This window comes from Phyllostomus discolor, chromosome 2 (genome assembly GCF_004126475.2).
Source record: "Phyllostomus discolor isolate MPI-MPIP mPhyDis1 chromosome 2, mPhyDis1.pri.v3, whole genome shotgun sequence".
NCBI lineage: Eukaryota > Metazoa > Chordata > Mammalia > Chiroptera > Phyllostomidae > Phyllostomus > Phyllostomus discolor.
The window spans coordinates 43,555,042-43,575,924 of NC_040904.2; the positions used below are offsets into that span (position 1 = coordinate 43,555,042).

The 20,883-nt window shown below is 44.8% G+C and overlaps 1 protein-coding gene and 1 long non-coding RNA gene across 3 annotated transcripts in view; one reads left to right on the forward strand and one right to left on the reverse strand.

Moving 5' to 3' along the window:
- MCF2L2 (MCF.2 cell line derived transforming sequence-like 2) overlaps positions 1-20,883 on the reverse strand; it is a 210,982-nt gene that overhangs the window by 112,417 nt on the left and 77,682 nt on the right. For both annotated transcript variants that reach the window (XM_036017746.1, XM_036017745.1), the window contains exons 11-14: positions 17,891-18,082; positions 15,316-15,507; positions 6,594-6,771; positions 2,810-2,901 (exon numbers count right to left, since the gene is read on the reverse strand). In XM_036017746.1, the coding sequence (XP_035873639.1) occupies positions 2,810-2,901; positions 6,594-6,771; positions 15,316-15,507; positions 17,891-18,082 (654 nt within the window). The remainder of the gene's footprint in view (positions 1-2,809; positions 2,902-6,593; positions 6,772-15,315; positions 15,508-17,890; positions 18,083-20,883) is intronic.
- On the forward strand, positions 1,384-8,775 carry LOC118498820. The gene is made up of 4 exons (XR_004901289.1): positions 1,384-2,017; positions 4,456-4,598; positions 6,870-7,049; positions 7,592-8,775. It is a non-coding gene; the product is annotated as an uncharacterized LOC118498820 (long non-coding RNA).

Consider the following 20,883-nt stretch of genomic DNA (forward strand, 5'->3'; position numbering starts at 1 on the left):
CTTTTGTTTCCCTCACTTGAGGAGATAATTAGAAAAAATATTGTGATGTAAAATGTCTGATATTTTACTGCCTATGTTTCCTTCTAGGATTTTTATGATTTCAAGTTTAACATTTAAGTCTTTAATCCATTTTGAGTTTATTCTTCTATACAGTATAAAAAGGTCATCTAGTTTTATTTTTTTGTATGTACCTGTCCAATTTTTCCAACACTATTTGTTGACTAGACTATCTTTACCCAATTGCATATTCTTGCTTCCTTTATTAAATATTAATTGACCATAATGGCATGGGTTTGTTTCTGGTCTCTATTCTGTTCCTTGATCTGTGTGTCTGTTTTCATGTAAGTACCATGCTGTTTGATTACTATGGCCTTGTAGTATGGTTTGATACCAGGTAGAATGATTTCTCCAATTTTGTTCTTCTTTCTCAACATTGATGTTGCTATTTGGGGTCTTTTGTACTTCCACATAAATTTTTGGATATTCTGGTTCTGTATAATACACCATTGGTAACTTGATAGGAATTGCATTGAATCTGTAGATTGCTGTGGGTAGTATGAACATTTTAATTATGTTAACCCTGCCTATAAATGAACATGGTATGTGCTTCACTTATTTGTATCTTCTTCAAATTCTTTCCTCAAAGTCTTATAATTTTCCAGGTACAGGTCTTTTATAGCCTTGGTTAAATGTATTTCTAGATATTTTGTTTCTTTTTGATGGGATTGTTTTCTTAGTTTTCCTTTCTGATAGTTCATTATTGGTATGTAGAAATGCAATGAATTTCTGTATATTCATTTTGTCTCTGGCTACTTTACTGAACTCATTTAGAAGTTCTAGTAGTTTTTTGGTGGAATCTTTAGGGTTCTCTATATACAGTATCATGTCATCTGCAAATAATGAAAGTTTTATTTCTTCCATTCCAATTTAGATGCCTTTTATTTCTTCTTCTTGTCTTATTGCTGTGGCTAGCTAGGACTTCCAGTACTGTGTTGAATAAGGGTGGTGAAAGCAGACATCCCTGTCTTGTTCCTAATCTTATGGGAAACGCTTTTAGTTTTGCTCATTGGGTATGATGTTGGCTGTGGGTCTGTTATGCATGGCCTTTATTATGTTGAGATATATGTGGCCTTTATTATGTCGCTCCATTCCCACTTTGCTGACAGTTTTCATCATAAACTGGTGTTGAATTTTATCAAATGCTTCTTCTGCATCTATTGATGATCACATGATTTTCCTCCTTCATTTTCTTTATGTGGTATATCACATGTATTGAATATTGGCAGATATTTTACCAACCTTGCAACCCAGGAATAAATTCCACGAACTCCTTTATCTCCCCCCGCCCCCCTTGTCTGAGAAGCTTTATATTTCTCCTTCAATTTTAAGTGATATCTTTGCTGGGTAAATCTGTCTTGGTTGTAGGTCCTTGCTTTCGATCACTTTAAATATTTCGTGCCATTCCCTGTGGCCTGCTCAGTTTAAAAACAACCCTTTTCTTTTTTAATGTCACTTAAATGATTCCACAGACTTCATGGATGTCAAGTCTGGTGAAGCTAATTTCAAAAGTTGCTGGTTTTTTAAATGGTTGATCAAGGCTTATAAAATTGCAGACTGTTTCCTAACTCTGGGAGACATGGTGGTGCAATTCTCTAACCATGAGAGATTCTGAAATAGCAATGACAGTGTCCCAGTTTGCCCAGAATGCAGCACATATCCAAACAAATTACAAAAGAATGCAGCTTTCTCTCTCTAGGAAAAGTCTGGCAGGAGCCAGTCCTCGCAGTGTTTCTGCCTCCAGGAAGAAAAGTCTAAGCTTAGCTCTTGGCCTGACTCCCTGATGGTCAGCGGAGCCCCCTTGGAGTCCTGTGTTCAGACGCATTAGGCATTGATGATGGACGCAAACTGTTGCTGAAGTGCATTTGAGCCCATGGTCTCCTAGCCTCTGGTTTCGGAAACATTCACCCAGCCAGACATTTAATTTTCAGTGAAGCAGGGAAAAGGGGACCTCTCTGGGGTGGCTATGCCACAGCACATACTTACAATTCATCGCATATGGGTTTTCTAAGTATAATGTTACTTTACAGTTATACAGTGCCTGGCAATTTTCAGATTTTCATTTGGTGCTCAAAACAGTTTCAGGAGGTAGCTATTGTTATCCTGTTTTTACAGATGAGGCTTAGAGAGGTCATGCTGCTTAAATTCAGGTCTGCCTGATTACAAAGCTTATGCTCTTTTTCTTTCTTTTACTTTGAAATAATTATAGAGTCCCATGAGGTTACAAAGAAATATACAGAGAAGTCCTGTGCACCTTTGCCCCAGCCTCCTCCAATGTTCACATCTTATACAAATTGAGCATAACATTAAAACCAGGAGAAGGACATCGGCATAATCCGCAGGACTCACTCAGAGCTCACCAGTTATACACGTGCTCTGTGTGTGCGTAGCTCTTACACAATTTTCTCATGCGCTTTTTATGCATTGACTATACACACCATTCTACCATTTTAAAATATGAAGTCAGGTTATAGGGATAAATAAAATGACTCCCCTCAATAAAACAGTATCTACTAACAATTACATATTACCAAACAGTTTTTCACATCTAGTTGCAGTTAAGAAGAAAGAAAAGGAAGAAATCCTGTAAACCTCAGCTCTTGGGAGCACCAGTCTATGCTACATGCCTTTATGGGGGTTTTTCCGGAGCTGATGACAGCTATGAAACAGGGGAACTGGACTTACTGATAATTATAGCAGCAATAGCCTCTTGTGTCAGAAACCTGCATCAGTAAAAGAAAGGCGATCTTACCTTGCCTTCAAATTTAGTCTTGTCGGCTTCCTTTTCCAGGGAGTTCAAATCTGCCTCCACATAGGGTTGCTCAGATGTTTTCTGAGGAGGAGCTAAAGAGACAAAGAGAACCTGTCATTAATTTGGTGTTTGGCTTATAAACCACTCAGCTCTTGGACTGACTTGAGCAAGTAGCTGGACTGTGTTGAGGCAGTTGATTAACAAACCTAAGCTGAGTTGCTGTGGTGATGGCTGAAGTGGTAAGTGAACTTAGTTTCTGGGTCCCATGGCCAAAATGCCATCCTTCTAATGCCACCAGCATATCACTCTGATTCTTATGTGTGGTGGCCTTGGTGGAGGTCGCCCATCTAACTTCCAGGAACCCCTGGCAATGCTCAGATTCTATGAGCCAACTGGAAGCAGCTTGGGCTTTCTATGGGTTTTTCAAGGAGGCTCTGCTGAAATCTGTGGTGAAGTGCAGGCTTGCTGCCCCCATGAAGCTGCTCTACAGCAATGGGCAATCCTCTGGGCTCCTCCCTTTCTGCGGGATCTCTGTAAGCTGAGTGATTCCAGGTATAATAATTGGATACTGAACATGCATTCACTGTAACTGGCAATGCCCATGACTGAGAAGCACCTGCCCTTAACACCATTAAGTACAATGACAAAATTAAAGGCAGGGATGTGGAAGCCATACTGCCTTCATTCAAGTCGTGCTCTTTCATGTATGAATGAGATGCACATTACAGAGACATCCCTGTGCCTTAGCTTCTTCAGCTGGAAAGTGGGGAATAATGAGAAAGCCTGTAGGACCGGGTTGCTATGAGACTTTAGTGAGTTAATAGGTACCAAGTGTTTAGATCATATTAATACTCAGTACATTTTAGCTATTAGTATAGCCACACGGCATTAAAAATAATTTTGTTCACATTCCTTATTTAACTTCAGGGAGGTTAAGTGTTCTACTCGAGAACCAGGCGAACAAGAGTCAGAGCTGACATTCCAGCTCCCATCTCTAAGCTCTCTGCCCATGTGCCTCACACTGTGAAACAGAATAGTTTAACTTGGCACAGACTCAGTTACTAAGGAATCAGACTACTGTGTTTGAAAATCCTGTTAGTGACCAGCCTGAGCCCATGCTCTGTGGTTACGCTCCAAAACAAAAGCGCAGGATTGTTCTGCAAAACGAACAAGTCGCTTGACCAAAGTCAACGATACCTGTTCAGACACGACAAAGATCTGTTTGCCTTAGGAGGTTCATTACCTATGATGAAATCGTGGGTTTGAAAAGCTGAGAAACAATCCATCATTCCTTCTATATTTACCCGTAACAAAGATGTATCCCTTAAGACAATGAGAGAGGCAAAGTCACGGAAGTAAACGTAATTTAGTTTGGGGAAAGAGCCCTAGAGGAGGGTCAGGAGAATCAAGTCCTGTTTCCTGCCATCCAAGAAGAATATCTCCGTGTGTGAGTGTTTGTATGTATATCTGGTATGTGTCCATAAGTATGTCTGAGAGTGTGTGCGTGTGCATGCACATGGAAAAATTCAGGTTGAAATGAATTAAACTCTAATTGAGTTTTCTAAATACTGGGATATATGATAAGAGACAAAGGACTGCAAGTAGTACCAAACAGAAACTTAATCAAAAGACTCCATAATTTTTAGATAAATAACAACTGAAAGAATTTGTTGCAAACAGAGTTGCACAGCAAGAAATGCTAAAGGAAGTTTTTCCACCTGAAGTGAAATGGCATGAGATGCTAATTCAGATAAAGGAATAAAACAGACTGCAAATGGTGACTAGGATGGTAAATATAAATGAATGCATACATTTTCCTTTTTCTTCCATTCTCTTAATTTTTTTAAAAGACCTATGATTGTTTAAAGCAAAAATTATATCACCATATTGGGGGATTTAAAATATGTAGATGCAAGATTCATGGTAAGAATAGCACAGAGGATGGGTGGGGGTGTGTGGAAATATGCTGTTGCAAATTTCCTGTATTTTTCACAAAGTGTACAGCATTAACTGGAAGTAGATTTCTGTAAATTAAGGATGCATGCAATAATCCCTAAGAGAAACATCTGGGGGAAAACAATGCAAAAATGTGTGCATTAAAAAAAAACCAACAGAGGAATTAAAAAGGAAGACAAGAAGGAATTTGCTAACCCAAAAGAAGGAAGGATAAAAGAGGAACAGAGAAATTTTTTAAAAAGCATATGAGATGAGTAGACAACAAATAACACAATAGTAGCTCTAAATCCGGCTATGTCCTTAATTACATAGTATATAAATGGACTAAACACTCCCATTAGAAGGCAGAGTTAACAGCATGTTTGAAAAAGGTAAGAACCCAACTATATGCTACCTACAAGAAATATACTTTAAAAAGAAAAAAGAAATAGAAGAATGGAAAAAGTATCTCGTGCAAACACTAAGCATAAGAAACCTGGGAAGGTTATAATAATAACAGACAAAATAGACTTTAAGACAGAGTTTTACTGAAGGTAAGAAGGGGAGGAGAGACATTTTATAGTTATAAAAGGGCCAGTATATCTGGAAGATATAAGTATGAATATGCATCTGCTTAATAACAAAGTTTCAAAATGAAGCAACAAATAACGTATGCATCATGTCCAAGAGTGGTTTCTCCCAAGAATGTATGATTGTTTTAACATCTGAAAATAAGTCACTCTAATCCACCACATTAACAAAAAAAAAGGGAGGAAACCATATGTTCATCTCAATATATAGCACCAAAAAGCATCTGAAAGATTCCAACCACTCATGATGAAAACTCCCATCAGACGAGGCACCGACAGGCACGTCCTCAGCCTGATAAGAGGTCTGTAAAACGCTGAATAACGTCACACCTTAACCTCGAGGTGAAACGTGAACTCTTTCCCTTCATAGGAGGAAAAGACAGGGATGTCCACCCTTATCGCTTCTATTCAACACTGCACTGGAGGTCCCGCCAACAGAATAACATGCAGGGAAAAAGGATCTAGAGATTGAAACGGAAGAGGTAAAATTGCCCCTGTTCATAGATGACATACTGTATTTCCATTTAGAAGTATATTCCTATGATAGTTATTTATGGTGATTCTATTTACTATAGGGGTAAAAACAAACAAACAAACATGAAATGCCTAAGAACTTCACACTAAAAACTGTTATAGTGCCAAGAGAAACTAAAGAGGACCTAAAGAAATGGAGAGTTATAATAGTTAGGAACCGGAAGACTCAATATTGGCACAATAACAGTTCTCCCCAAGGTGATCTGTATAGTCAGTGAAATTGAAGCCATAATCCCAGCAGAAATTGAAAGGCAACTCTAAAATTTATATGGAAATGTGAAGGACCCAAAATAGCCAAAACAATCTTAAAGAAGAATGAAGTTAGAAGACTTACACTGACTGATCTCAAGGCTTAGTAATAAACTATAGTAATCAAGACCATGTGGGATTAGTATAAGGACTCACCTGTTTTTTTAATCTTTTCAAAGAACCAACTTGACCATCCCATTGCTAATAAAACCTGGTGGAACTTTTAAAGGTCCTTAATGGAGTCTATTTTATGCTAATGTTACTTGTGCATTTATATCATTATTCTGTTAGACTGTGAGCTTCTCCTTGTATCCAAAATTTTATCAAACTTTATAAGTCCTCAATGCCTGTACTATTTTATATCTGTAGTTTGTTTTAAATAATATTTGTCAAAACAACAACTATTAGTCATCTTAAACCCTCACGGGCAATGATAAAACATAAAGCCACAAAGCTTTCTTCTCCAAATAACCTACCCAAGATGGAGGGCTGGCTGGTTTTCGGTGACACCCATTTTGGGGAGGACTCAGGGTGGGGAGCCACAGGTTGCACAGGACGAGTCTGTCTGGCTGCCAGTTTCATCAGACTCATTTGCCTCCTGTGAAATATTTCCTGTACATCGCCCAGCTTCTGCAGGACTCTCTGGGCTCTGGCCTGCAGGAACAAAAGCAAGTCATTAGGTCGCTGTGCACTGAGCCTGAGGACGTGACATGTTCCCTTTCTCGCATCTTCCCCTCTCCCCGCATGCCCAGCCTCCCCTCGGGGGCTCTTCTCTGGGCGTCCATATGCAAGCTGCCCCACGTCTGGCCTTGCACCAGAATTGTACTTCCAGGAACCTGCACCTCCCACTCGACTGACAGTGATTGCATCTTACTGCTGCATCTCCCAGGACTGCAGCTGCCTAGCACAGAGCAGTGCTTGGGAAACATGTGGTGAGTGGGTAAATGTTCACTAAGCCATCTCCATCAATGGTAGAAAAAGATGCCATTGGCCATGGATAAAGGGCATTAAGCCAACTTACAAACTAGGACAGTTTAAAAATAAGGAATGTGCTCTGAATAAAGGCCCTGATGGAGAAAAGAGTTCAAGTGTTCTGGGGGAAAGAGTTGACTAAATTCTGAAACAGAATCAAGGAAACTACAAGCACCAGTAATTTTTTTAAAAAGTAGCTATTTAAATACTATTCGGAGTGATTCCTCTGCATATAAGTAGGAGGTAAGCTGAAGAAATAGCAGAGGAGAGGTGAAACTCACAGACAGTGTCATAACTGACTGTATGCTCTGGGGCAGAGGTTCAGGAGAGTAAGAAACAAGGCCTGAAAGTCTTTGAGTTTCACCAAGACCTCCCTTCCAGCATAACACCCCTCTAGCTCTGGCAGGCCAAGGAAAGTGAAGAGCCTTTATCGTGCTGACACTGACATCTGTCTTGCAGATTTTTCTTAATCCTCACCCAAGGACATTTTCATTGCTTTTAGAAAGAGGAAGGGAGAAAAAGAAACATCAGTGAAAGAGAGAAGCATTGACTGGTTGTGCCCTGACCAGGAATTGAACCTGCAACCTTTAGGTTACAGGATGACGCTCCAACCAGCCGAACCACACTGGATGATTTTAACCACCAAAGAAAGGACCCAGAATTAGAAGAGCTGAACCACCATGATCCATGCAGGGTGCTTTGAGGATGCCTAATGCTGAAAGTACAAGCTCAGCACATACCCAGGAGCAGGGGGGTTGCCACATTTTGCAACTAGAAAAGTAAATGTGTCTTTTTTTATGCTGGGCCACCTTCAGGGAAGGGGACGATATCTCTGAGGCCAGGCTGGAGTGTCAGTTACAGAAAAACGCTTCCCCTCCAGCCTGAGGGCCCGGTCAAGGCTGACTGACCTCTGCACTGAGGCCTGTGGGGGGTCCAAGTGCAGAACTGCATGGTCGGGCCCATGGAGAAACCACAAGTCACAGGAAGCTCTCCAGCACCTGAAATGCATCTGGTCTGAGCTGAGCTGTGCTGGCAGCACTGGATAAACACTGGGTTTTGAGGACAGTGTGTAAAGCGTAAAAAGAACATAAAGTACTTCAATAGTATTTGATATCCATTGCAGGTTGACATGATATTTTGGACATAGGTTAAATAAAACATTAAAATTGGCTTCACTTGTTTCTTTTCACTTTTTAAAATGTGGCCACTAGAAAAGGTCATCAGCCCACATATGTGACTTGCACCATATTTCTATTGGACAGCACTGCCCTGGACCTGGGGTTGGCAAGAGTTTTCTGTAAAGGTCCCAACAGTGCAACTCTCAGGCTTTGCAGGGCACCTGATCTCCGGGATAACTGCTGCCCTCTGCCCCTGCACATCACAGCAGGCACAGCGAATAGATAATACAGAATAAATGAGCGTGACTGTGTTCTGATAAAACCCTAGGCACAAACTGGATGGCAAGCAGCCTTGGGCCACGGGCTACGCTTTGCTGACCCTAGTCTCGATTTAGTGCAGGGTCTGTGTTTAAATAGTCTCTTCAGAGAACGTGCCTCTGGCCTCAGGAAGCACTGATGCACGGTGCACTCGAGGTTCTGGTAACACGGCTCTGAGCCCAAGTCCTGAACGAAACCAAGTTCCCTCATAGCAGTGTGATGGCCATGGGGGCTTGACTGGTGACGGGCCACAACTACCCTGACCTTCCGGCCCAGGGATGGGTTTGAGGAAACTGAGTTAACTGCTGACAAAAGGAGAAATCTACCATGGAGGCTGACTGAAAAAGGTGAAGGGATTGAGCAAAACAGAAACAAAAACAAACCTCACAGAGAGACAACGGCATGGGGATTACCAGAAGGAAATGGGACTGGGGAGGTGTAGGAAAGTACAGGGAAGCAGAAATGGTGATGGAAAGAGACATGCATTTGGGTAGTGACCACACACGGCAGTGTATAAATGATGCATTATAGAACTGTGCCCCTGAAACCTATATAATTTTATTGGCCCATGTCTCCCCAACAAATTCAATTTTAAAAAAACAAACAAACAAAGGAAAAACATCTGAACGAGGTCAGTGCCATGTGCTAGGCAAAGCCCAGTGGCTCACCTCTCGGACGGGGCAGGACTCAAGGCATCTTTGCCCTTTTGTGTCTGTCCCCAGATCCCAGGGCAAGCCCTGCCAATGGCTCGCTGAGTTACACTGAGGCGTTCAGAAGACACCCTAGATTCCCACACTCAGACCAGGGGGAGGTGAGTGCAAGATTACCAACTGCACTTCCCTTTTCCATATCATAATCAGAAGTAGCTTTCTCAAATGTAAATACGCTCATGTAATTCACCTGTTCGAAAGCCCTGCAGTGGCACCTCACTCCTTGCCCTGCAGCACCAGGCTCTTCACACTCAACCCTGACCGCTGCCTCCCCGTAGCCCCACGGTCCCTCTATTTCACACGCTCTCGGACCTAGGAGCGCTTGCTGGGGAGATGTGTGTCTTCTACCACACTGCCTGCACCTCGGCTGCAGGGACTGCACTGTATTGCATTCTCAGGTGAAGCACAGCCTGGGTACCCAATACATATTTGCAGAGTTGAGTGTTGCTATTTGCTACTGAGATGGTTTCATTCTCTACCCTGGGAGGTGAAAGTGAATGAGGCAGAAAAACCGAAAGAGCAGCACTAAGGGCAGTGCCTTGAACAGCCTCAGACAGAGATGGCGTGGCCACTCCCAGAACAACAGCATATGGCTGATGTCACTTTGAGGGCCATTATGTCTGAAATGTAACAGATTCAAACTTTTAGACATAAAGTACCAGTTTTGAAGGAAAAATACTTTATTTTTCAAATAGTTTTGGATTTACAGAAAAATTGCCAAGTAGTACAGAGTTCCCATATTCTCCACACCAGTTTCCATTATTAACAGGCTTACATTACTATGGACCATTTCTTACAATTAATGAATCAATCTTGACACATTATTATTAAAATTATGACTATTAAATAAAGTGCATGCTTTTTCTAGGTTTCCTTAGTTTTTGCCTAATGTGCCTCCCCCCCAGGGTCCCGTCAGGACACCATGTTACATTTAGTTGTTACGACTTTGGCTCCTCTTGGCCATGACCATTTCTCAGCCTTTCCTGGTTTATGATGACCTTGACCATTTTGAGGTGTATTGGTCAGGTATTTTGTAGAAAGTCCCACAGCTAATATTTATCTGATGATTTTCTCATGAATAGACTGAAGTTATGGGGTCTGTTGCGGGGGGCGGAGGGGGGGGTGGCGGGGAGAAGACCACGGGAGAAAAGTGCCATTTTCATCACATCATGTCAAGGGTATATACTATCTACATGACCAAATACTGTTGACGTTGACCTTGACCGCCTGGCTGAGGCAGCACGTATCAGTTTTCTCCACTGTAAAGTTGTTCTTTCATTTCTCCCCTCCCACACTGTACCCTTTGGAAGGAAGCCACCATGTGCAGCCCACACTTAAGGATGGGGAAGTTTTGCTCCACCTCCTTGAAGGTTAAGTATCTGCACAAATAATTTGGAATTCTTTTGCATGTGAAACTAGGTCCCTTTCCCCAATTGATTTATTTATTCCATCATTTATTTATCTCAGTATGGATTTGTAAAGATCTATTTTATGCATTGGGTTCTAATTCAATACTACGCTATTAACTTTGTCGCTCAAATTGTTCCAGCACTGGCCGCAGGGCACTCTTTCAATTGCTTCGTATGACCCATCATGGGGGTTTGTTTCGGTTTTAGCAGTTCCTTAGTTTTTGTCATGGTAATATGCTCTAGAATCATCTTGTACACTTCTTCCCCCAGTCCTAGAACCAGCCATTTCTCCCACGAGCTTGGGTCTCTATTAAAGAATGGTATTATTACAGAAACCAAGATCGCAGTGCTAGGTGTGCTCACTGATGCTGGGGGAAGGGGGCTCATTGCTTCTAGGTCCAAGTGAGGAGGTGCATTTGTCTATACCAACCTGTGTATAAGCATACATCTTGGAATATTTCTATATGTATAAAGTACCAGTTTGGACAACAAAGTCCTTACCTCTCAGCAGATAAAACTTTCTCTGACACAACAGGATATTTAATCTTATAATCTAGAATTTTACTTCAAAACAAAAAAGAATAGTTGGGCTTTGGGGATATTTTGATCTGTTTTATACATAGGATATTTTTTTCAGCATAATCTAAGATCTTTATTACAAACTTAGGAAGATTGTGAAAGAAGTATATGGCAAAAACTATAAACTTTCTTTTTTATATATATTTTATTGATTATGCTATTACAGTTGTCCCATTTTCCCCCTTCATTCCCCTCCACCCTGCACACCCACAATCCCCCCTTTAGTTCATGTCCATGTGTCATAAGTTCTTTAGCTTCTACATTTCCCATACTATTCTTGCCCTCCCCCTATTTTCTACCTACCATCTATGCTACTTATTCTCTGTACCTTTTACCCCTCTCTCCCCCTCCCACTCCCCTGTTGCTAACCCTCCATGTGATCTCCATTTCTGTGGTTCTGTTCCTGTTCTAGTTGTTTACTTAGTTTCTTTTTGTTTTTGTTTTAGGTGTAGTTGTTAATAATTGTGAGTTTGCTGTCATTTTACTATACCTGTTTTTTATCTTCTTTTTCTTATCTTCTTTTTCTTAGATAAGTCCCTTTAACATTTCATAAAATAAGGGCTTGATGATGCTGAACTCCTTTAACTTGACCTTATCTGAGAAGCACTTGATCTGCCCTTCCGTTCTAAATGAAAGCTTTGCTGGATAGAGCAATCTTGGATGTAGGTCCTTGTCTTTCATGACTTGGAATACTTCTTTCCAACCCCTTCTTGCCTGTAAGGTCTCTTTTGAGAAATCAGCTGACAGTCTGATGGGAACTCCTTTGTAGGTTACTGTCTCTTTATCTCTTGCTGCTTCTAGGATTCTCTCCTTCATTTTTACCTTGGCTAATGTAATTATGATGTGCCTTGGTATGTTCCTCCTTGGGTCCAACTTCTTTGGGACTCTCTGAGCTTCCTGGACTTCCTGGAAATCTATTTCCTTTGCCAGAATGGGGAAGTTCTCCTTTATTATTTGTTCAAATAACTTTTCCACTTGTTGCTCTTCCTCTTCTCCTTCTGGTACCCCTATAATTTGGATGTTGGAACATTTAAAGATGTCCTGGAGGTTCCTAAACCACTCCTCATTGTTTTGAATTCTTATTTCTTCATTCTTTTCTGATTGTATGTTGTTTTCTAGTCCACTCCATTGATGTGAGACTCAGCTTTCTTTCCATCACTATTGGTTCCCTGTGCATTTTTCTTCATCTCACTTATTGTAGCCTTCATTTTTTCATCTAATTTGTGACCAAAGTCAACCAATTCTGTCAGCATCCTGATTACCAGTGTTTTGAACTCTGCATCTGATAGGTTGGCTATCTCTCAGTCACTTAAAAGTATTGATTCTGGGGCTTTCGTTTGTTCTTCTGTTTGAGCCATCTTTTTTTTTTTTTGGTCTTGTCACATCTGTTACATATGAGGGGCAGAGCCTTAGGTGTTCACCAGGGTGGGGCAACCCAGTCGCTGGGTTGTGACACTGTATGTGAGGGCGGGGTCCAAGAGGGAACAATGGCACTTGCTCCGCTCTCTGTCAGACATCAGTCCCTTCCACCACTTCCCCCAAGCAAACTGGGCCTTTCTGGTGCCGATTCCTGTGTGGGTGGGCTTGTGCACCCCATGGGTCGTTCCAATGACCTCTCCTGTGAGGCTGGGAGTCTCTCCCTGCACCTCAACCCCCATAGGTGTTTTCAATCAGTGCCCCGAGGCTCTATTTGCCAGCACTGGGACCCTGGGATCCCCGGTCAGCCAGCTGCCTTGTGCACAGTGCCTTGCTTCACAATCACCACCTTGCTGGGTCTGCCGGTTGCCACCCCCTGGCCTGGGTCCACCAGCCGCCGCTGGCACACCCAGGGTCCGCCCACTGCCGTCTTGCACGCCCGGGATGCCTTACACCAGTCCCAACGCTCTTTGTTCCACGACGTCTCTCCATCTGGCTGCCCGACTCCACCCCCCACCCACCAGTCTGGATGAATGTGTCCATTTTAATTCCTTGGTTGTCCGACTTCCATACAGTTCAATTTTCTGTCAGTTCTGGTTGTTATTCTGTTTCTAAATTGTTGTTGTCCCTATCTTGGTTGTGTGAGGAGACACAGTGTGTCTACCTATGCCTCCATCTTGGCCAGAAGTCCCTTATACATAAGATTTTTAAAAAGCTTTTTTCCCCTCTAATTCTCTCCTTCCATGTTCCTGTTTCCCACAAGTGGCTAATTGAGCTTTATTCATTTCCTGGTGGGTGGTCAGGAAGCTGGCTGAATTTGGCCGGCACTGCAGCTGCAGCCACAGGCCTCCCTGGTTGACCTGACACACTTATTTGGAGCAGCCAATGGGGTTGGAGCACGGTGAGACTGTTCTGCCTCAGGAGTCTGACCCAAGCCTACTGACGCTGGACGTTCAGTGTAGCACTTACACCAGATGGGCCTTCTCTCTGTCCCTTCTGCAGGGAAGCTGAAGGGACCTTACGTTGAGGGAAGGTGGTCTGCCCACCCCACCCCCACCCCATCTCGAGGTCACATCTTTCCACCAAACTCACTGGAAGGAGTCAGGGAAAGACTCCTAAGGTACAACTCCACAGCAAGCTGCCTGCACTTCACCCAGTCTACGCTCACACCCGCCCGCCCGCCCGCTTGTTCAGCAAACATGGGTTGGATATGAGGCACAGGTCGGGCACAGGGACACAGAGGTGGATGAGGCTCCTGCCTTTTGGGAGCTCCCAGTGTAATAAAGCAAGACAGATATTAAAAATAAATAATTGGAATACAGAGTGGTGTTATGTTAGAAAAAGGGCTTTTAGCCTGAATCCATGCATGGACTTCAGGGGGTCTCCTAAGTTAATTATAAAAAGATATATATGCCGAATATTCCCTGTTTGTGCCCAGCTGTGTCTTCTCTACTCTGCTCTGTCTCCCAGGTGCTACCTGTACAGACTCTGGCAGACAGGTTCATTTGCCTGTGGGCTTTTAGTTGGCTTTGCCCAATGGGAAGCCCCACCAGGAAATGAGAGAAGAAGAGAGAAAAGTAGGGGTATGTGTTTCTCCACCACTGGCTGCATTCCTCTGCCCAAGGCCACAGCTTGCACTAGCTGCCTTGCTTACAGTCACAGCTGTATCGCATCCTGGGCCCCCTCTGTCTTTCTTTAAAGTGAGGGGCGGTAACTGCTCCCTGTTTCCTGTTAGCCCCTGGGGTGCTTCGCTATCCCTGTTGGGTTCCCTAAATCCTGCCCATGTCTTTGTAAAAGTGCCTGCATCAAACTCCCTAAAAATAGGTGAATCGGGTTCTCAAAAGGGCCCATGACTCAAAAGAGGTGAAGAGGCCATTAGAGCAGAGGTGCACACAAAGTGGTGTGGATGTCAGAGGACGGTGTGCTATCCATAACTCCACCGGCCTCACAGAACAATGCTCCTCTCAAAGTGCGAATCCGACCAAGTTGTCCTCCTGCTTAACTTCTGTAGTGGCTCCCCACCACTCTGAGAGTGGAGGCCAAACTCCTGAGCATGGCCCACAAAGCCGCACCTCGTCTGTCCCTCCCCAATCTTGTTGGTTCTCTGCACTCCAGGCCCCCTGGCCCTCGGCTTCTGCACTTGTGCCAGGTTCCCTCCAGCCCTGCGGCCCCTGCACATGCTGTTCCTCTGACTGGAAAGGAGCCCCATCTTCTCTACTCATTCTCTAGGGCTTGGTTCAGATGACCTCCAGTCCAGGTCAAGTTCCTCTGCCATACTTGATAGGACCCTGAATCCCAGCTCCAGAGCCCTTTGCTCAGAACACATTTTTGTAATTTGTGTTTGACATTTATTAATGTCATCCTCTCCCTCTAAACTGTAACTTCCATGAAGGATGAGACTATGTTTATTTCTGTTTACCGTTGTGTCCTCAGCACAGTGCACAGAGATGCTCGTAAGGATTTGTAGAGAAGCGATGACTGAAGGTGATATTTGGGTCAGACTGTGAAGAGTGGGTTTGCCAGGAAGCACTTTGCCAGGAGTCTAAGAGGCCGCCTGAGGGCTCAAGAGCTGGTTAACTTGCTCAGTATGCCCTACCTGGACTTTCTTAGGCAATAGGCAAAGGTCCCCAATGCCACCTTCCCGACCACAGGATGAAAATGACCCATCAACATTACCTCCACGTCAGGGGCGAGTATCAGCTCAAACTGGTGGTAAAACTCCTTGGAGCTGGGCAACTGGTACTCCTTCGCCGTGCCCAGGAACACCTGAATGTCATTCAAGGAAACGTCAACACCTTCTCGCGACTGGCACTTGTCTACAGCTTGGGACGCCAAGAGGTAGATTCCCGCTTCACACCACTGGCTGACCTTTTGAAAAGAAACAGAGTGTCCTGTGCAGTTAGCCTGATCACAACTCAGCCACCTCAGCCCTCAGGAGGTCCTAGCTCCTTTGGGGTCTGCCAGGATTCTGGGACAATGGGAAACTGTCATGGGCCAGCAGCAAGTGGAGAGGTCTCACTACTGTAAATACAGCTGTGAGGTGGACAAACCCAAACTGATTCCACATCTGTCCACTTTTCAGGGAAGTCACTCAATCGGTAAAATAAGTGCATAAACATTCTTCTCTTTCTCTGCTGACAGTAATTCCTACTCCTCCAGGAGGAGAAAGTTAAGTATTTCTAAGCTTGGTCTACCTATAGAGAGCTGTAACCAATGACTTTCAGGGCGGACCACCTAGGCCCCTCGTCTTGTTTCCTTATGGGTTACAAGAGCACAGGGTGACTAGTGAGGCGTCAGACCTGGCCCCCACACGCTTTACCTGGGGACAGACGGTCCTTTCAGCAAAAACACCACCTTCCTTTGCCCTTACTTGTTCTTATTGTCATTTGTCTTTCCCAGGAAAGCATCTGAGAATGAAAATTTCTGTCACTCAGAAGAGCAACACTCAAACTTTCCAGAATTCGAGAATGAAATCAGGTGACGAATTCTCATACTTCAATGTTTAAAAGATGAAAACAGAAAGACAAGGGCCCTTCTGATGCCTGAAAATTGATATGAAAAGAAGCTTCTGCAGCAAGTGCACCTGCATTTCCATTCCACGCGACCCAGAGAGCTATGTAAAGTAACTGTGCAGGGGAAACACTGCAAAGCAGTTATTGCTAAGTGGGAAATTACGGGCAACTTAAATCTTTTATTTTTTCCCTAAATTATCTACATTGAATGTGCACTATTCTCAGAATAACAAAAAACAATAAAGATATCTAAAAATCAATGATTACCACTGCATGGGGATGAGAAGGGAATGGGATGCGTAGGTGCACATGAGTAACTTTCTTCCTCCTCATTCCTACACTTTTGGATTTTCCAAGTAACACAAAATCATGCTTTAATATACACCGTGAAAACTTTGTCCTGAAACCTCATGCCTAGATCTGCAGAAAACAGTGCGCTGGGGTCTTCTGCAGACTCACAGCGGCTACTCGCTCTCCTAGGCACAGTCTCTCTCTCACACCACACGGCCCTCAGCATTAGGCTCTTATCTCTGGGGCAGATATGGAGTGAGGACACCAATAGCTGATCCTGCCGAGAGCTTAGCACACAGAGCAGGCTGCACACCAGGTTCTTTTGAGCCACTTGCTTCTGGAACAGCTGTATTTCGTTGACATTAACATCCCTTTGGCAGTGGGATGACGTGCAGTCTGGGCACCCACCCAGACTTACAACATCCCATTTCCATCAGAGAGAAAGAGATGAGGGAATGGACCACGTTGACTCATGGCCCTGAGCCACGTGCTGCCTGGGAGCAGCTGACAGGGAAGGCTACAGAAGTCACTGCCCCTGCTGACCGGGCACTTGTCCAAGAGATCACTGCCAAAAGCACCAGAAGCTGCACTGCCTCCCTGTGACCCTTTGGCACACACACCACTGCTGTCTAGACTAAGGAGCCTGGGGTTTGGAACTTGGCGGTCCCGACCTCAAACCCGCAATCCCCTACTCGCCCCCTGTGCGGCCTTGGGCAATCACTTATCCCAGCGTTCTCAGTGCGTCCCTGAACTACCTGCACCAGAATCACCCAAGCACTTGCTGAATACACTGATTCCTCAGCATCCTCCTAGACTTACTGAATCTCAGTCTCCAGAGTGGTGCACCAGGGAATCTGCAACACAGCAAGCTGACCAATGAGTGCTTTCATTCACTAAACACTACGACCCAGTGACTTAACCCTGTTGAGTATCGGTCTCTGCCTCTTAAATGAGGCCATTGATACCTTCCTCATAACTTGTCTTGAGGATTAAATAAGATGACATAATTATACTCCTAGTAGGTATAGTCAGTGCTCAGTAAACGGCAAGAGTATATAGTGTTCATTATAACTTGAGCTTCTCCAAAAGGATTTACGTTCCAATGGCTTTAGATGAAGAGGAGGACTTTGCAAATACAGTGCTTGGCCTCTATATGCCTGCAGGGGAATCAATAAATGTCCCCCGGGGCCAGGCCAAACCTTGCTCTTTAAGTGTGGGTCCACACAGAGGGAGATGGACTTAATTCATTCTAACAGGATGTGGTGGGGTGGTGGAGGCACTCTAGACCTTCAGTACCTCTACGACCTAGAATCTGCAGCCTTTAATGCCTGTTTCACATGAAGTTCTTTACCCCCTTGGCCGCCTCGTGGGGCGGGGAGGTCGAGTGTGATCAAGGCTGTTTTACACAAACATTGCCGGCATCATGGTCTCAGCTTGGTTTCACTCACCTTGTCCAGCTGTCTGTGCAACTCCAAAGACTTTCCTAAAAGGTCGTATTTTTTCTTGTTCTCATTGACGCAGTCGGCACAGAGGCGCCTGAGCTCCGCACACTTGGGCCTGATGGAGTCTGCTGCATAGTGGTGGCTTTGGATGTGTTGGTCCCCGATGATGGCGAGCAGCTGGGCTTTTTCCAAGGGCTCCTGCAAAGTGAACATGCACAGCCAAGCATCATGACCCAGGATTCGGCAAAGCTGCTATTCACCTGACACTGTGTGTTCCAGCCCTAGGGGGAGGCTAGGGAGATGCTGAGTCAGGCTTTAGGCTGAGAGTCTGGGGCTGGGGGACCTGGGCAAGCTCTTCCTTTCCCAAGGAGTCTGTCCTCACCCAGGGCCATCTCCCTGGAGAAGAGCAAGTCATTCATTCAAGTACTTGTTGAGTTCTGGGGTAGGCGCTGAGGATACAGTGTTAATAAGCCAGAAATTTTCAGCCTAATGGAGAACTCACATATTAAGTAAATTTACAAAGAATTAAATTATTACAATGTGATAAGTTCTAGGACAGGAGTGTGATACTGCACAGAACAGGAAATTCTGAATTCCACTGTCAACTAAATGGAGACGCAAAAAGGAAATTCATGTGGCCCTGAGGAAAGTGGGGAATGAGCTGAAGTTAAGAAGAGATCAAGACCTGGTTTGAACAACTCTATAGGGGAGTCATGAGGCTTAAGAAATATGTTTCTTAACATGGTCCTCCTAGCAGATCTTCAAATCCAGGCGTGGTCCTGGGAATCCTGACAGGGAGCATAGACCTGAAGTCAGGGACAAGCCAGGCAGCCAGTACTTGGCTGCGAGGTTCAGGTCGAGGGAGGAGGCCGCTGTGGCTGGGACAGAGGAGGAAGCAGGAAAGGAGTAGGAGACGCGATCAGAGAAGAGAGAGGGGGATCGGACTGGCGAAAGCTGGGCTGCCACTGTGGGAGCACTTCAGCTTTCACTCATTGTGACGCAGGAAGCACCGGGGGTTTCGAGGAGAGGGTCTCACTCATGGAAAGACTGCTGCAGCTGTGCTGTCAAGAATGACAGAGAAGAGGCAAAGCAGGGAGGTAAGTTAGGGGGCTACTGCAGCCCTCCAGGTAAAAGATTGGCTAAACAAGGCCGGCACCCAAACCAGCTCCCGCCTCCGTGCCTTCCTTCCCCAGGGTCCCAGGGTGCTCCTCCCAGTCAGGCCTGTGCTCTCAACTCTCCTCCCTTCTCTGACTGCTGCACCTCCTCCCGGTGACCCGCCCAGGCGCTCTTCCCCACTTTGTTTTCATTGCTGTCCTCTATCTGAAAATGTCTTTGTTTTACTTCAGTGGACAATTGCTCCCTCCTTTACCCACTTCCACCAGCACGTAAGCTCCATGAGAGCATTTAGTAGGCATCCCATAAATATTTGATCAATAGAGTGAATGAATGAATGAATGAGCACTAGTGAATGAATGAATGCGGTAGATGATGCAGCTACCCGCTTGGCTGGAACCATGTGAAACAATATTGACCTGTGAGTCAACACAGGTGACTGCCACAGTCTCCAGGAGCACAGAGGTCATGTGCCTCCTTGCTGACCATGGTGAGCATCCAGTACACCACACTGCCCTAGTTTAACTTTTTACAGTGACATAACAGGGAATGGATTAAGGACCCCAAGAGCCCTATTAACACAGCTGGGGGGAGGGGAAGCTGAGCAGGCTCATTGAGAGTTACTTTGCATATCTAAAGAGCTTGGCCAGTGTTTTAGTAATGCTAATAGCTGTGCCTGCAGGCTCGCAGCCGGGGAGAGGGGCCTGACTCTGACCAGTGATGCAGTCTGCAATCATCCCAGGCTACTGCGTTTGCATAATGGTCTGCTCCACGTCACATGGCAATGCCTGCCCAGACTAACAATGGCAGCCGAGAAAGGCAGAAGGTACATGAGGGCTGGCAGAGGTAGCCGATTGTGGAAGGAGTCGGAAGTGGGGTTACAGAGAAGCAGCAGGGTGAGGATTTAAACTCAAGCACAGGGCAGCCATGCTCTCGTAGTTGTACAGGGGTCTCTGCCACGCAGCTTAGAAAGGAGCAGAAAAGCAAGATGTAGCAGCCATGTGGTCTGGAATTAAGAGCGGGAGCCTAGCTCAGCATGGATAACCGGGAGAAGCTGGATGTTAAAATGGGGATCTGCCTAGCTAAGCTACAGATCTCTACCTTTTCCTGAGATACGGCACTTCTGACTGCCCTGGTTTGGCAAGGGGAGGCAGGACTGTGCGTGTTTGTGGGTGTTTAGCTTTAAGGGACTCTGGGACTTAAAAACAGAATTCTGCCATTATCCTGAACCCGTATAACTTTTGAACAGTTCCTTTCCTTTTCGTAAGACTGTGGCATTAGAAGTCACATTTTTGGCAGTGGGCAATGGGACCGAGTGGTTCCGTTACAGTAGCACAAGGCTTACAGTAACACGCCATGACTCCAGACGATGACAACTGGCCAGCCCCCTCTCAACTTACACGCATTCGTGCTTTCAGCAGTCTCCAAACCACTCTCCCCACACTCACCAAGCCCTGCAAAAGCCCACATCCTTCTTAACCCCTTTTGAATTCTGAGCACTTCTTCACCACCTCCTTGTCACAGGCCTTCCTGCGTTCTGACCGGAACAGCTGGCCTCTTTGCTTTCCTTCAGGCTGTCCTTCAAATCATGCTCCACACTGCTAGTAATTCCAACCCAACGTTTATCGTGTTTACATCACTCCCAGCTTCAAGTCGTTTCTTGCTCCCTATACTCTTCTGGAGAAAGTTCACACTCCTGAGCAATGCATAGAAAGCCTTTTACCATCACCTGTGCCTCCTCTTCCTCCAATCCCCTCACCCCCCTACTCTGCTGTAACCAGACTAATGATCCATTTGAAGTTCCCCAACTATTCAGACCTCTGTGACTTCTCTACCTGCTCTCCCTGCCTAGAGAGCCCCATCCTTCCCTCATCAGCCCTACACCC